The sequence below is a fragment of the Lytechinus pictus genome, chromosome 8 (genome assembly GCF_037042905.1).
Source record: "Lytechinus pictus isolate F3 Inbred chromosome 8, Lp3.0, whole genome shotgun sequence".
Classification (NCBI taxonomy): domain Eukaryota; kingdom Metazoa; phylum Echinodermata; class Echinoidea; order Temnopleuroida; family Toxopneustidae; genus Lytechinus; species Lytechinus pictus.
Window position 1 is genome coordinate 2,949,902 of NC_087252.1, and position 15,737 is coordinate 2,965,638.

At 36.5% G+C, this 15,737-nt stretch overlaps 1 protein-coding gene across 1 annotated transcript; it reads right to left on the reverse strand.

Annotated features, from left to right (window-relative positions):
• Positions 1-380: 380 nt before the first annotated feature.
• Positions 381-13,228, reverse strand: LOC129266421 (sushi domain-containing protein 2-like). The gene is made up of 11 exons (XM_064103367.1): positions 13,081-13,228; positions 11,759-12,033; positions 11,012-11,176; positions 10,075-10,251; positions 8,503-8,648; positions 7,545-7,671; positions 5,922-6,161; positions 5,128-5,334; positions 4,533-4,697; positions 3,417-3,564; positions 381-2,381 (listed from the first exon to the last, which is right to left on the reverse strand). The coding sequence occupies exons 2-11, from the start codon at positions 12,021-12,023 to the stop codon at positions 2,249-2,251; spliced, it is 1,773 nt and encodes a 590-aa protein (XP_063959437.1). The 5' UTR covers positions 12,024-12,033; positions 13,081-13,228; the 3' UTR covers positions 381-2,248.
• Between the last annotated feature and the right edge of the window lie 2,509 nt (positions 13,229-15,737).

The window sequence follows — 15,737 nt, forward strand, 5'->3', positions numbered from 1 at the left end:
ACCTATTCTGTATTTCCTGATTATTTATGAATAAAAATACTCTCAATAAAAAAAATCATATTATTCAAACTTATTTTTAATCAACATTTAAGATAAACATGTCAATACTTGTGTCTAATATGGATTGATTAATGCCGGTGCTGAGAATTAGTAAATACCACAAAAATGTATTTATTGACAAATGAATACACTAGAAGGCTGGTTATTTGTGTCTTTCCCTTTGAATACAGCATTATCTCACTATATTCACGGTCGTTCTGTTTTATGCCTTCAGGTTCAAGAAACAAATTTTTGTTTTGTTGACCTCTTTTTTTCTAATAATAAAAATGCCACATCACATGATACAAGTGGTTACATACAAGTTCATGTCATACACATGTGTGTGTATTAAACAAGTAAAAAAAATGCGTGCACATGATTTTGAATACTCGTCGATCTCCAATTTATTCATATTTAGACGGACTTTGTGGAACTGTTCCAGAGAACGCTAATGTCAGTAAGGATTTAATAACAAAATCCGTGGCGTTTTTCGGACAAAATAGAGAAAGAGTCTGACAGAGCCCTCGCTTGCAGTGGTTGAATACTTGCGTTTTTAATACATTACCTGTTTGTGTATTCTCGACTGAATTCTATTGTAGTACCTAGCGTTCTCGAGAACGTTCCCGTTCTCTAACGCAAAATTATCATTGATAAGTAACAAGACAAAGACAATGAAAACAAAAAGCCAACTCTTCCCCCTTCCACTATGCCTAAAATTTGCAGAGAGTAATGACTTACCATATCAATCATCAATTCACACGCTCTGAAGTCCTGAGCTTCAGCATTTCCACATTGTTAAGATTTTCCAGTAATAAAAAAAAGGTAAATTGAATACTTGTATGCAATTAAAAATATATTATATAGTAACACATACAACCTAATATTAATGCGGTTTTGCACTTTGTGCCGAATTGCATCTGTATTAAGATATTCTCTGAAAATTGGAATGAAAAACTCACATTATCTTCCGAGCCAATCTTTTTTTCATTTTTTTCTATAATTTTATTACTATATACATTTCCCTTTTTCCAAATATGAGTCATATTGGGAAAATATATTCCAGCTATTTTTCATGTTTATTACCGATTTGTAAAGAATGTAGCGCATCCATGTACATAGAAAAGTTGCAGATTAATTAAATTAATGTTTCTGTTTTTCTTAAAGCGAATAGATATTGTGCTAACATAGTTTTCTATCTATTGTCATTAAAATACATTATTATACTAGTTTTTGACCGTATGAATTATTTACAGCGTATCATCATTTATGCAATGCTTCTATTTACAACTATACAAAACTACATGTGTCTTTTATCTGAATCTTGACATTCAATAGCCTCCTATATAAATAATGCATTTGACTTTATTTGTATTATTGCTTTAACCTTATAAGGAGTAACGAAGAAATGTTACTAAAGCTTAATGTAACAAACGGAGTAACTGGAATACAATAAGCACTCTTTAGCACTACGGAGCACAACACTAATTAGGAAACAACTTTTTGGTGAAAATGGAATGTAAAGTATATTTGTATATTTATATCGCATAAATTCTAAGAAAAGGAAACTTGAACAGATGAATGTGACATTTAATGCCAGGTTAAATTTATACTAAATGTGATTACGGCTGTTATGTAATGCACTGACGGCTACAAAGTTGTTGTAATGAAAGTATATTTTCAATTACAGCATTCTTTAGGTATTTACCAAACAATATCAAACATATCAAAAGGGACTAATCGACAGCGAAAAGAACATTACAGTATTATTCAGAATCCTGAACAATAAATTGAGGAAAAGGCCTGGCATTTATACCTCGAATTTGTTAATCTGATTTATATTTACATATTTTCATCGATAACTTCGGATAATCAAGTCCTGGTTGATGCTTGATCATCTGACTAGCTCCCTGCTTGGAATTGGTTGGATGAGTACTGTGCACCTTGCGCTCTATGAAACGCCAGAGCTACTGCCTTTCTACCTGTCAACCTACCCTGGTAAATACAACCCCAAGACGAATCCGAACGCAAGTCGACCAGCACCACCTACATGTCATTATATGCCGTCGCCATAACTTCCATGGGTCAACATATATTTCTCTCAAAATTGAGGGACTTGACTACTATTTACACTAATCGATGGCAGTGCACCAACCAACTCCATAATGTCATGTATTTCTTCGAAAGCGAAGGCTGTGAGATATTTCAAGGACTATAAATAAGGTGTTTCATTGGATGGTTGAGGCGTTTTTGCTGGGACTTCTGCTGTGTTGATATGCTCCAAGCTCCCGGTGTCGTTCTCCATACCCCAGTTGACCTCTGCCTCCTTGGTAGAAACCTTAGGTCTGTTCGTAGATGAAGTGTTGGTCATGGATGATAGGAAAAGGAAAGGGGAAGAAAATATGTCGGAGTTGGAAAGGAGCCAGTGAGGAACAGGAAGCAAAAGTGCTACTAACTGCCAGAAAAAAGGATCCCTAATTGAACTATCAATGCAACCATGGCAACGTGAATGGTTGAGCATTTCGTAAGATAGGAAGTGTAAGAAGTAAATATGCATTTATGTGTGAATAGCATTGAAAACGTCTTCATGAATTAATTCCTTCGATTAAATGATTTTATGAACATGGCATAACCTTTATCAACATGATTGAGAATATCATTACATTTATCATCTACATCTATTTAGTATATAATCACCAATGAGTATTATAATCTGGTAACATAAATTTACTTATCGAAATCCTGACCCTGAATTTTAAATATATTACCTCTCTAAACCTATGACATATTTATTTATTTTATCAAAGTGTTTTGCAATTGATTGCGGCTTTGGAATAATGATAAGGATCTTAATTTCATTTCGAGTATTTCAAGTCTCCTAAGTCACCTAACGATTCAACAACAATAAATACTAGCTGTGAGAAGCGTTTCTTCGTGTAATTTGAAGACGATTTCACTGATAAACTGCTCTCAGTAAAATCGGTTAACATTGGTTAAGTTGCTTCGGACATCAATAACTGACTACGAAGTTTTTGAAAATTACCTTGTCAAGTGAATGAAGTAATTGTAAAATTTTCTTGGACCAACCAGGAATTTTGGAATTGAGGTTTCTGAAAAGAGGACTAACCTCGGTAAACATCGCGATTGTCCTCAGACAAGGGCCTGGTCGTTCACAGAGTTACGGCAGATGTAAAAATCAAACTAAAATTGAAATCGGTTGGAATTAAAATCTCTTGACCAAACCATTATACTGTAGATTGTTCGAAGAGGAGTTTTATTCCAATTCCTTTTGTAAGCTGAGTCCCACATAATTCTAAATACACTCACGAGAACAATCAAACAGTAGCCCTACTTAAAAACAAAATAAGAAAGCTACTCACGCTTGTTTCTCTGTGTTAAACGAACCGTACTGCCAATACCGAAGGAACACGAAGACACCAACGACGACGAGTACGATAAAGATAAGTGAAAAGACCACGCTGAGGGCGATGACGAGGGCGTTATTGTCACCGGGGACGATGTCGCCATCTGGGCCAATATGATTAGGACAGGGCAGAGAAATGGGGACAGAGAAAGGCTAGAATCAACCGAGTGGGGTTATTAAACTGTATGCATGGTATGAGATGGGGACTGTGGGTGCTTGGACGGGGTAAGTTGAACGTTGATTAGTGCATATTACAATTTCGTCAAAATTTGAAAGTACATTTTAATCTGCAAACAAGTTTAAATCTATTTTTTTAATGGCATGTAATAAAAAACCGTTTTGTCTGATATGAACCGCTCGGAAATTTCAGTTTATTTTGCTCGATATGAATTGCCATTTTTCTTGCCATTTGCTCTGTCCATACTTTACCTTAAATAATGACACATGCTATAATTTACATGTACATCAGATTATTATGTCGCTTGATATCTCCTAACCATTTTAAACATATTTCTGGGCAAAGAACGCGTGTCTTCAACTTAATTCTAGTGAGTAAAGGGTAATTCACAAATACAGCTTTAAAGCCCCACCCCCCGTCTCTCATTCTCTTTCCGACATATTACTCTTTCTGTACTACTCACAAACACACACACGCACTCACGCACCTCAACATCCTTCACACAAAGGAAACCACACACAAATTTGCAGTTTCACCTTTCTTCTCTCCATATATTTGGATTCTGTCACGTTGTATCTGAAGTAGCTTTCTCTCTCTATCCCCCTCTTTCTTTCGTTACCCTCACACAGGCACCCAGAACATACATACACACGCACTCACACATCCTCACCAACATAAACTAAAACACATGCGCGCACACACCATCCATAGGCACATAGTTATTGCGCGTCTAAGGTCAAAAGCATTTTACTTCTGGACCACTATGCCCAATATAGTCCTACGTGACAAAAAAATGTTTTGAACCGAGGTGGGGTTTCAGCCATTTAATTGGAACGAAATGGAAAAAAATGTGATAAAAATATAGAAGAGGGCATGTTGGGAAGGTAAACTTACCGATGCATGTCGGGGCGGCACTGGACCATATCCCGTCCTGGCATACAGACTGCATGGCTCCACTCAACGTAAAACCATCCTGGCAGGCGAAAGATGCTGTAAGGCCATCCTCGCTCAGAGCGATGGAGCCATTTGCAGGGGTGTCCATGCCGCCGCATGTGGATTCTAGGGCATAGAAATGAAAAAGCAAACAAACAAAAACGTGAAAACGATGACATCAGCATACTACCGAAATATAATTGTAATAAGAAATATTATCAAAAAAAGAAAAGAAAGAAATATAGTCACTCTATGTTGGCTAGAGTTTTACTAGTTCTTATATTAATTGTGTTCCCTTTCAATAGTATATCAGAATGAAATTCAGTGCTAAAACGAAAAAAAGGTTCCCGAGCCATTTTTCTATGCATACAAACGACATTTAAGAGGTATAATTTTATATTCCCATTATTATTGTTTTTTTCCACTATTGGTATTATCTTCATCATCACTATGACCCTTTTCTTACTCCCTTTTTACGTTTATTACATATTGCAGAGGTATAGATTGAGTTTGTGGATTGTTCCTAAAAGCCTAGGACATTGTCAAAAGCTCTTACCTATACATTCATTATCTCCTTCTGATCCGGTCCATACAAGGCTTCCTGCCTCCATGTCATATTCACATCGTTTGAATGATGAGCCAACCATTAATAAACTTTCATCGCAGGTAAATGTGACCTCAGCGCCTTCAAAATATTTATTCGAATCTGACGAGTACGACTTTGTGCCATTGTAAGGTGTAATCAGATACGGGCATGAGTCGACTACGTATAGGAAAGAAAGAGATTATTTTTTTCAAAGATGCTACGAATTAAACAAAAAAATGTACATTAAGCCCATCTCAAGGTGAGGAAGAATTTTCGAATATTGGGAGTGTGAGTTTGGAAGCGCTGAAAGAATTTTGCTTTGTAAGTAGTTTATTTTATCAGGGAGGCCCTTCCAGCAGTATACTTTATTTTAAAAGAGGTTCTGAAAAACTAACAAAATGAGGAAGATATGCATAAAATATCCATATCACAGTTCCGATGCAAATACGTTCTAGCTTATGCATTGTATGAAACAACTAAAGATGGATAAGCAACGGGATATCTTGAAGGCAAAATTGAAAATAGCACAATTATTGATTATTCCATGTATTTTTGCAGGGATCAATTTTCAAATAAATAAAAGAATAGTACATTATATAGACAATAATAAGAGGAATATATATATTATGTATGCCTATGTTTTAATTATAACTTTGCAAGCGTATATGTTTTTGAATAAGAATTCCTCGCTTCCACTGGAAGCTGGTTCCATAGAACCTCGATGGGAAAGGGAAACCTCATGTTTTATTCTATAGTAGGCTTACTTTTACGAATGTTTTCCGAGCTGCTCTCAAATTCCTCGTAAGCATCCAATGTAGCCAGGGCTAGTTCCTCATCGTCATTTGACACCTCGTAGTCGAACAGACACTGGTAAACGTTGTTACATGGTGGGTAAAGGGTAGGGAGAGCTACGTTCATACGAGGAACGAAGGACGTATTGTGGTAGTGGGAATGGTCCCTGTTTGACACATATCGGAATAGGGTGTAATCTGCTTCGATCTCCCCTGTTAGAAATTAAAATAGATAATAAGTTTAAAGGGATGGTCCGGGCTGAAAGTATTTATAGCTTAATAAATAGAGTAGAATTCACTAAGCAAAATGCCAAAAATTTCATCAAAATCGGATAACAAATAACAAAGTTATTAAATTTTAAAGTTTAGCAATATTTGGGGAAAACAGTCGTCATGAATATTCATTAGGTGGGCTGATGATGTCACATCTCCACTTGTTCTTTTGTATTTTATTATATGAAATGAGGTTTATTCAATTATTTTCCTTCAAGAAGTAGAAAAATTGGAATGACAACTGATTTAGTGCATTAGATATTTATTGCTGCAACTTATTTCATTACAAGGGAGACATATTATTCACACAAGTATGAAATAATGAAAAAATAATGATTTTATGTAATAAGATAAGAAAACGAAAAATGGAGATGTGACATCATCAGCCCACCTAATGAATATTCATGACGACTGTTTTCACAAAATATTGCTAAACTTTAAACTTCAATAACTTTATTATTTGTTATCCGATTTTGATGAAATTTTCGGCATTTTGCTCAGTGAATTCTACTCTGTGTATTAAGATTAAATATTTTCAGCCTGGACCATCCCTTTAAGCGTTAGACGTGTTAGATGCTTACTTAGGGTGGAATACGAGAAGATTATAACTCAACGTTAGATATAAACTCAACGTTAGATTCGCATTCAGCGTTAGATGTAAACTCAACGTTAGATTCGCACTCAGCGTTAGACGTGCACTCAACGTTATAGATTCTAAGTCAGCGTAAGATATAAACTCAACTTAAGAAACGAACTCAACGTTAATATAACCCCCAGGCTAGATTTGAAAGCAGCGTTAGATAAACTCTCAGCGTTAGACTAGAATTATTATTCAGCTAGAGAGAAGTGTAGGCCTATGCTTAAAAACTGTGAAAAAGGTATTTTCCGTCCCATTCGCCCCTTCTTAATGGGTCCATTTTTTTTAGCATGGGCGGAACCCAGTTTTCGGAATGGGGGGGGGGGGGGGGTAAAAATGTGTTATTGTTGTTGCTGTTGTTGACAAGCATAGAATGATAAATAAAGTTGGCCATCTTTGCTATCTACAAATGTGTCTCCCCCATAATTTTAGGAACAAAATCTTTCCCAATTCAAAACATAAAAGTGTGTGATAAAAAAGGGAGCTTCCGTCACTACCCAGTGCCCAGGGAGGGGGTAATATTCGTGTACATAGTGGCAAGAATGGGGGGGGGGGCTCTTTGGGCACCCCGACGCCCCCTTCACCGAGACTAGGATAAGGGCCTGTACATTATGTTTAAGTTCCCATGATAATATTATAAACAAGAAACACCTGCGAGAAGGTAATGTCATCATGGTTTTTCTTACATGATTGGCCAAATTGGAAGATCTCTTCATCTGTCGGATCCTCAAGTGGGGTGTTACTATTTCTTGCCTCCAAGTCGTTGCTGGGGTCACCATCCATGTTGCCTAGCAACCCAGACAAATGATCGCTCTGGTAAAAATATATATACAAATGGTTTTAGATACACTCTAAAAAACGAAGTGCTAATTCAGCTCTTAAAGAGCGTGTATAGTGACTGCACTTCGGAGTGCTGATTTTCTAGTTCAAATTTGAACGAGAAAATCAGCACTCCGAAGTGCAGTCACTATACACGCTCCTTAAGAGCTAAATTAGCACTCCAGTTTTTAGAGTGTAGAAGTGACATCCAAATTTATTTTGTAAAAATGACAATGATGATGATAAATGGCAATAGTTATGATGATAATACGACTATTACTTCTACTCCTTTCCTATTACAAATGGTAATAGTGATAATAATAATCATAATGATAATAATCGTAATTCTTATAATGATAATAATATGAAATGATAATGATATCATCAATAACACTAAGTATAATCACTAGTAATTAGATGACGATAACAAATATTAAAATTATTCTAAAAATTATATGATTATTAGTGCTGATAATTGTACGAATTTCAAGAGTGCTCAATTAACTTCAAATGTGGTGTAAAATTGAACACTTTGTGTTCGAGATTTCTAACACGATTGACTATCCAAAGTTAAATATTAGATGAAATGCTAGTTCATAATACCGAACAAAAATGTTAAAAGCTACTGAAATAGTTGAATCTAATTGGTTGAGAGCAAGTTTGCCAAAACTTTCCCTGACATAAAGAAGATAGCATGTCAGAGCCAAACCAACATAACCGACTCAAAAACGACCAATTGTATGTCTTTAGTAATAACGTAATGCCTTTGGTAGGTCTCGAGTCGGATTCACGGGTGTAGCTGTGGTGAAAAGAAGCATATCTTACATCTATTGTCGACGGCAGGATTGGTTGTACAGCAAGCATTCCGTTGTGGTAGTTGACTGCAACGCCGATACCGGTTTCTTTGAACATGACGACGACACCGTGGATCTCGACATCGAGTTTAAATTCTGTGACGCCCACGGCACAGCCTGGAAAAAAAAATCGTTGAAGTTTGTAAGGTTGTAAATATCACAACTATTCTACATCGTTATATCTGGTGTGTATGGATGTTTCACATTTTTTTTAAATTTCTCAAGACTATCTCAATTTTTATTTGCTTTTTAATTAAGCTGAATTGTTATTAAAGACCTGAGGCAATATGTAACATCAGATTCTTAAGAGGTTTCAAAATCTGATGACAAAAAAGGAACGAAAAAATCAAAATAAGAGAAAGAGAAAATAACTAACATTTAGTCTCTGCCGGGCTTTATCCTCAGCAATGCTTTCCAATTCTCTAAATTTAAGTAAAATTGCATGCGTCATCTTTTCATAGAGAGCAGGGGCTTCCAATCATTTAAACATGACAAAGCACTATTATTCGATTGGAAATATATTCGTTTATTAGCTGTATCAATCCTTACAAAACTATCAAATCAGGGCCGGATCTAAAATTCAAAAGGCTGGGATGTCAAAAAATGCATATCATTTGAATTTAGTGGAAATTATATTTTACTATTTATCCGACACTGTGGCTCAGTGGTTGAGCGACCACCTCTTTAACAGGAAATCGCTCAAATCCGGGATGAGACCTAGCAACCCGTGAAAAATGAGACCTTCTTCCTTTTTGTCAGCCTCTCGTTTTAGAAGAGTTTTATGTTTTGCTCGACAGAAAAAAAAAACGATCACAGGAGCTAAAGTGGCAACATTGGGTAAATAAGTATTATTATCACCATTTACCTCAATTAGGCTACGTCATAATGTGATTTCGAATTAAAGGGATACTCTGGGCTGAAAATTTTTATTTCTAAATAGAGTAAAATTCACAAAGCAAAATGATGAAAATTTCATCAAAATCAGATAACAAAAAAAGATATTTAATTTCAAAGTTTAGCAATATTTTGAGAAATCAGCAATATACACGTCATCATGAATATTCATTAGGTGGGCTGATGATGTCACATCCCCACTTTTCTTTTTCTTATGTTATTACAAGAAATCATAATTGTTTCATTTTTTCATAGATGTGTATATGATTTGTCTCCATTATAATGTAATAAGTTTCAGCAACAAATAACTAATGCACTTAATCAGTTGTTAATCCAATTGTTTTAGTTCTTGGTAGAACATTTTTGAACAAACCTAATTTCATATATAATAAAATACAAAATAACAATTGGGGATATGACATCATCAGTTTGCTCATTGAATATTCATGAAGACATGCCTAGAACTGTTTTAGCGGAATAATGCAAATCTTTAAAATTCAATAACTTTGTTATTTGTTATCCGATTTTGATAAAATTTTCTGCATTTTGCTCTGTAAATTTTACTCTATTTATTAAGATATGAATATCTTGAGCCTGGAGTATCCCTTTAATAACCGCCGTACAAGAAACGAGTTTGTTTTCCACTAACCTTGTAAATCTGTGAAGGTCTGCTGTGAAAAGTAAACTGACTGCCATTCTGCATTGTCTTCCGTGCCCCTTCTGTAAACGTCCATACCGCTGCTGGCGCTAGCATCCACAAAGATGGCATCCGAACCGCTATCCTGCATGGCGACCGAAGATAGTTGAGTCACATCAACTTCCCTACCTAGTGGTTTCAAGTAATTGAAAATTGTTTGTTTGTATTTTTCCCCATATAGAAAGACAAAATATACATGTTAAATATCAAACATTGGTGATGTGACAGATAATCTATTTCAGGGGCAAAAAACTCAATTCACTTCAATTCAATACAAAGAAGAAATACAAAGAAACATTGAATGTGAGTTGATGCGAAATCAATCGCGTGGCTTTGCACGAAGGTAATAACAAAACTTGTAAGGCTGAATAGTCTAAAAAATAATAAGCAAAACATTGATAATAATATTAATAAAACATAAAATTTCCTACCAGTAATAAATTAAACGTAGGAAAAAAGAAAGAAAGAAAAACACACAGTTATAGTACACTAAACACGATTTGAAGGGGGTGGGGTTAAATATGGCACAAGTCATACATTGACATCAACTGTTAAAGTTAATAATAATTTACGAGAACATTTTTATACTGTTTTCTATAGGAAAATGTATATTGTGAATTAGTTATTATTAGTGGCATGGCACCAGTGCTAGTGTTCTCCATGGGGCATTTTTTTTGTTTGAAATTATGAAGTTAATGTAGGCCTATATTGTTGTTTTATGTAATTTTGCTAATTCTAGAGTAAGGTGGACCAATATCCTTTTTTGTCTCCTAAGGCCAAAGTGTCATAATAAACTAAGAAAGTACAAACAAATAATCATCTAATCTTTAAAACATATAAAAGAATGTGCAATATCAATTTCAAGAAAGAGATATAAAATCATCTTTACCGTTTATATCCAGTGTCTTTATCTGTCGCCCCTGGAGCTCGAAGTCAAATAGACCTGTCTTAGTCCCACTCATAGCATAACGAAGTAGGGTGTACTCCCCGAGCCCGTTGAATGTGAAGTTAGTCCTATCCATTGTGATATAATGAGGATCACCAAACGACAATGCTGCAATAATAATGATGATAGGAGAGTGACCATGTAAACATAAGTATGCATTGGTAAAAACAAATGAGATGGGGTAGCAGAAAAGAAGAAAGATAAAAACAATAAGGGGGAAAATACTGAATGGCAAGTAAATATTGAGGAGGATAAGCAGATGAGGATGACGAAGAAGAAGGACAATGACAAGGGGTCAAAGTAAAATAACAGTCAGAAAAAATCTTAGAAAAGAAAATCAACAAAGAACAAGGAAACGAGAAGGAAATAGATGAAATAAGTTAAAGATGAAAAAAAAGTAGGATGAGAAGGAACACTAGAGAAGTAGAAGAAGAAGACGGAGAAGAAAGCCAAAGAAAGTTCTTTTCAATGTAATTTAACGATTTTATAATGAAGAAAGTTAAGAGAGTAATTAACACGATTAATGAGGCTTACAATTTTTCATGTTTTATCGACGTCCAAGGCCCAGCTTAAAGAATGCTACAATTGTTTGAGGTAAGTTACAACTATGAACGGGTGGTCTCAGAACCTGAAATGCATCGGTCAAAGTATTGCAAACAATTACGAACAGGATTAAAGAGAAATATTTACCTATAGTTGGTGGTTCGTAAGCAACACAATCAGTGGTTGGTCTGACTTTAGTGTATTCGAAGCATTCCTTCTCGCTAGCCCATCCACAACAAAAGTGCATGGCAATGACGTCGTTGGACCAATGGGAAAGTTCTGGAACTAGATATCTCTGCCTGTAGGGACTTGCTCCTCGAATATGTGATCGGCCTGCCATACCTGCGTACCTCGTGTCACCAGAGTGCATCAGGAGGTTGTTTTCATCATAGCAACATTTGGTACCGGACATAGTAATACGACTACAAATAAAAGAGGAAAGAAAAACACTTGCACGAACAAATCGCAGCAGATATTTCTTATTCTGGGCCTGTAACACAAAGTTTAGCGATTAATTGCTAATTTGAAAGAACAATCCTAATTAGCCTAGTCAGTTTACAGAGCGAAATGCGCAACGATGATCTTGATAAGCCATTTCATTAAGTTATCAATCGCTTACTTTTGTGTTACGGGGTCCTGATGATGAGTAATATGTTGCAGTTGCGTATGTACGAGGGGCATGTGTCGCTAGCTACCAATCTCAGGATGACGCAAAAATAGTAAAGGCTTAGGGGGATCTTTGCTGCGTCATATTCCGGACAGGCGCATGTTTAGCTACATAGCCGGTACCAATGTACAACAGGGGTTTTGGTAACAGAAGCTACATAGGGTTTTAAGAATACATATTTTGTATTTCATATTTCGTCACTAATTTAACCAGCTACATCAAGACCAGCACCGCCACCACCTATGACTGGAGTAACACCACCAATGGCTACAACAATCACGAATAACTAGTAACTACTTGCTAACACTATACGAAGTGTGAATAATGACGAATTCAAGGTAAAGAGTAAGCGAAATTCAAGGACCTGTCTATACTGACCGTTAAACATTACGTCCTAGAACATTTAGGAAAGTATTTGACATTTGGCAGTTCTCCAACTTTTTTTATACCATCTAGAGAGATAGCTGGCCGTTTTCTGTCATTTGCTACGATCAGATGAAAATATGGCTGTCTAACAACGTTTGAGGATAAAACAATGTTTGTCTGATGTAGTTTCGTGAGACAGTAATAAATGTATATGACAGAGTCTTGTTGTGAAGTGGAGGGGACAAACGAGAAGACGCCCCCCACCCAGAAAAAAGAGTGAAATATAAAATAATCAATGTGGATTTGGCGCTTTAGAAATACTATATATTGTTATTATTATACAATGACGAGAAGGAAAATGGAGAGAAACAATAAATAATAAAACAAAATCAAAAGAAAAACAACTACGATAGAGCGATCGAGAAAGCCAACAAACCTTGCATAAGCGCTGAGAACGCAATATATGGCTCCTTCATTTTCCGCACAATTTGCATCCGTGCTCAGAGTATTGCAGGAGGGGTCGGTGACGAAGGTCCCTACATCTTGTGTTGCCTGTTCTAAGGTGCACGGACAAGCCGGAAGGTTCTGAAATAGGAAAGTATGAAATGTCATTATCATTATTACGTTTGGAGTCACCCGTGCCAGGGAGGCGAAAAACGTACTGAATCACTAATGACCCGCAGGTTGACCCCTACTCTTATACGAATGGTGCAGTGGGTTCTTAACGCACAAAGGAGGTGACTCTGTTCGGAACTAGGCCCACATTTAACGTCGTATCCCAGGGACGGGGTGTTTTTCACTGTAACATAGTTTGCATCTATGAAACAGGGGAGGGGCATGTTTACACACAACGAAGGCTTCATTTATCGGTTCCATGATAATTGCTCCGCCGACAGTTGCTCCGTCGACACTTGCTCCGCCGATAATTGCTCCGTCGACACTTGCTCCGCCGAAATTTGCTCCGCCGATATTTGCTCCGTCGACATCTGCTCCGCCGAAAATTGCTCCGCCGACAATTGCTCCGCCGACATCTGCTCCGATTATACGACAATTGCTCCGCGACAATTGCTCTGCCGATAATTGCTCCGCCGACATCTGCTCCGCCGAAAATGGCTCCGCCGTAAATTGCTCAGATAATGCGACAATTATTAATTTATTTTTTTATTCGTACTTTCATACGCATAACAATTGTAGCACAGGCTGAAGGCGTCAATTTACAAATTTGTAATATAATTATTACAAAGTAAACTTAAACTATGCTTGCATGATATATTATATGACATACACAGGGGCCGCGGAACGGTTTTCAAAGTGGGGGGCTGAGTCAGAAGTGGGGGGCTGACCATGCTAAAAATCACAATCATATGGTCATTCTTACGTTTTTGTACACGGTTTTTGAAAAAAGTGGGGGCCTAAAGCCCCCAGCCCCCCGGTTCCACGGCCCCTGATACATGCATATAGAAAGAAATAGTAAAAAGGGGTAAGCACAAATGAGGGATATATATTCGTAATACTTATTCATGGTGGGGGGGAGCATTTGTGTAAGTTTTATTACGTGCCTGGTGATTAAAATGAAAAAAATACGCGTTTTCATGTACTTATTATAACAGTACAAAAAAATTAGATATACCCCATTCTTAGCGTCAAAATCGCTCAGACTGGCGAAATATGCTCCGAAGTGGAGACATTTGCTCCAGGTGAAATTCAACGGTACCCCACCTTAATTGTCGAAAGCCTGTACTGTAGTCACCCAAAATGTTTACTCTCGGCAAATTTTGTCCCACACAAACATGACCAAGACATTCAGTAAGTAAAAATTAATATTCAAGAAAATACCAACTTGTGAAAGGCTACATGTCGTGTCACCTTCTCGGCACACCCCTCCACTCTGGTTTACATATCCTCTCGTATACACAGTGCTCTCAGTCTGGTCTCCACATCCACATTATGTCATAAACACCGTAGGTTTTTAGATTATGATAATACCGTATATAATAGTCAGTTGCTTTTTTGTTTTATGTTGATCATGATTGTTTTCTTCACTGATAGAAAAAGGATAATTAAATTTAAAAAAATAATCAAAAAATAAAATCTATATGGTCCGCCAATAGTCGAATTATATTCATTATGATGTTATAATGTAAGTAACAGTTTGTTGTTGATGGGGGATATAATTTTACACGTAGTTTCAAAAAATAAAACAAATCAAACAAGATTTTCTTCTATAAATGATATACCTTCATCTGTATATGGCCGCCTGTGTTTTTCCAAGAATGAACTTTATGAGAAGAAAACGTGTGTTCATGTACTTATTATCATTATCATTGTACCACCATTATCAGCATCATTATCATCATCAGCATCTTCATCATCACCACCATTATCATTGTCGTCGTTTTGCTTATGCGGAAATCAAACAAAAATGATTGTGAAAAAGGTTATGGAGGGAAAGAGAGAGAGAGAGAGGGGGATTGAGTGAGAGCTTGAGGAAAAAAGGAGGTGTATGGCTTATTATTTCTGAATATCGCGATTTCTGATTATTCATGGGATTAAAATAGAAGGATAAACTTAACAAGTTCTTGTCATACTTTTTTTTTTATATTTGATTTACTGATCAGAACATGAGATAAGAAAAATAATGAAAAATGTACGCTCTCGACAGTTTTATTAACGTTTTCCAACCAAAACTACACTTTAATGACTCCAAACACCTTCATTTTCACACACTCGGAACTATGGACACGGTACACATAGGCGGATCCAGCTTTTGGCGAAAGGGGGAGGGGCGTACTGCCGAGCGGCGCACATATTTTTGCACTTTACCGGCGCCATAAAAGAAAATGTTGAAAAAGGGGTAAAGTCTGACCCTGTCAAATGCTCTTTTCAAAATGTAGGATTTCCAGTCATGCCATTTTGCATGACCACACGCATATAATATTTCCGGGGAGGGGGGGGGGGGGGGCAAGACTCGAACATATTTTTGAAAGAAAAACGATGGAGTAAACGGACCGAGCTGCTCAATGGGGCGATTATTTTTTTTTACAAGTGTGATAAAAGTATTTGGTGCACATCTCACATATGCACATTTTTCAT

What these genes read in the sequence shown, in the direction of transcription:
- LOC129266421 (XM_064103367.1), bottom strand. Translation starts at nt 12,023, where the DNA reads ATGTCCGGTACCAAATGTTGCTATGATGAAAACAACCTCCTGATGCAC. An exon ending in TTACGAACCACCAACTATAG is followed by an intron (nt 11,177 to 11,758) that starts GTAAATATTTCT and finishes TTATTATTGCAG; the next exon opens with CATTGTCGTTTGGTGATCCT. An exon ending in AAAGACACTGGATATAAACG is followed by an intron (nt 10,252 to 11,011) that starts GTAAAGATGATT and finishes TGAAACCACTAG; the next exon opens with GTAGGGAAGTTGATGTGACT.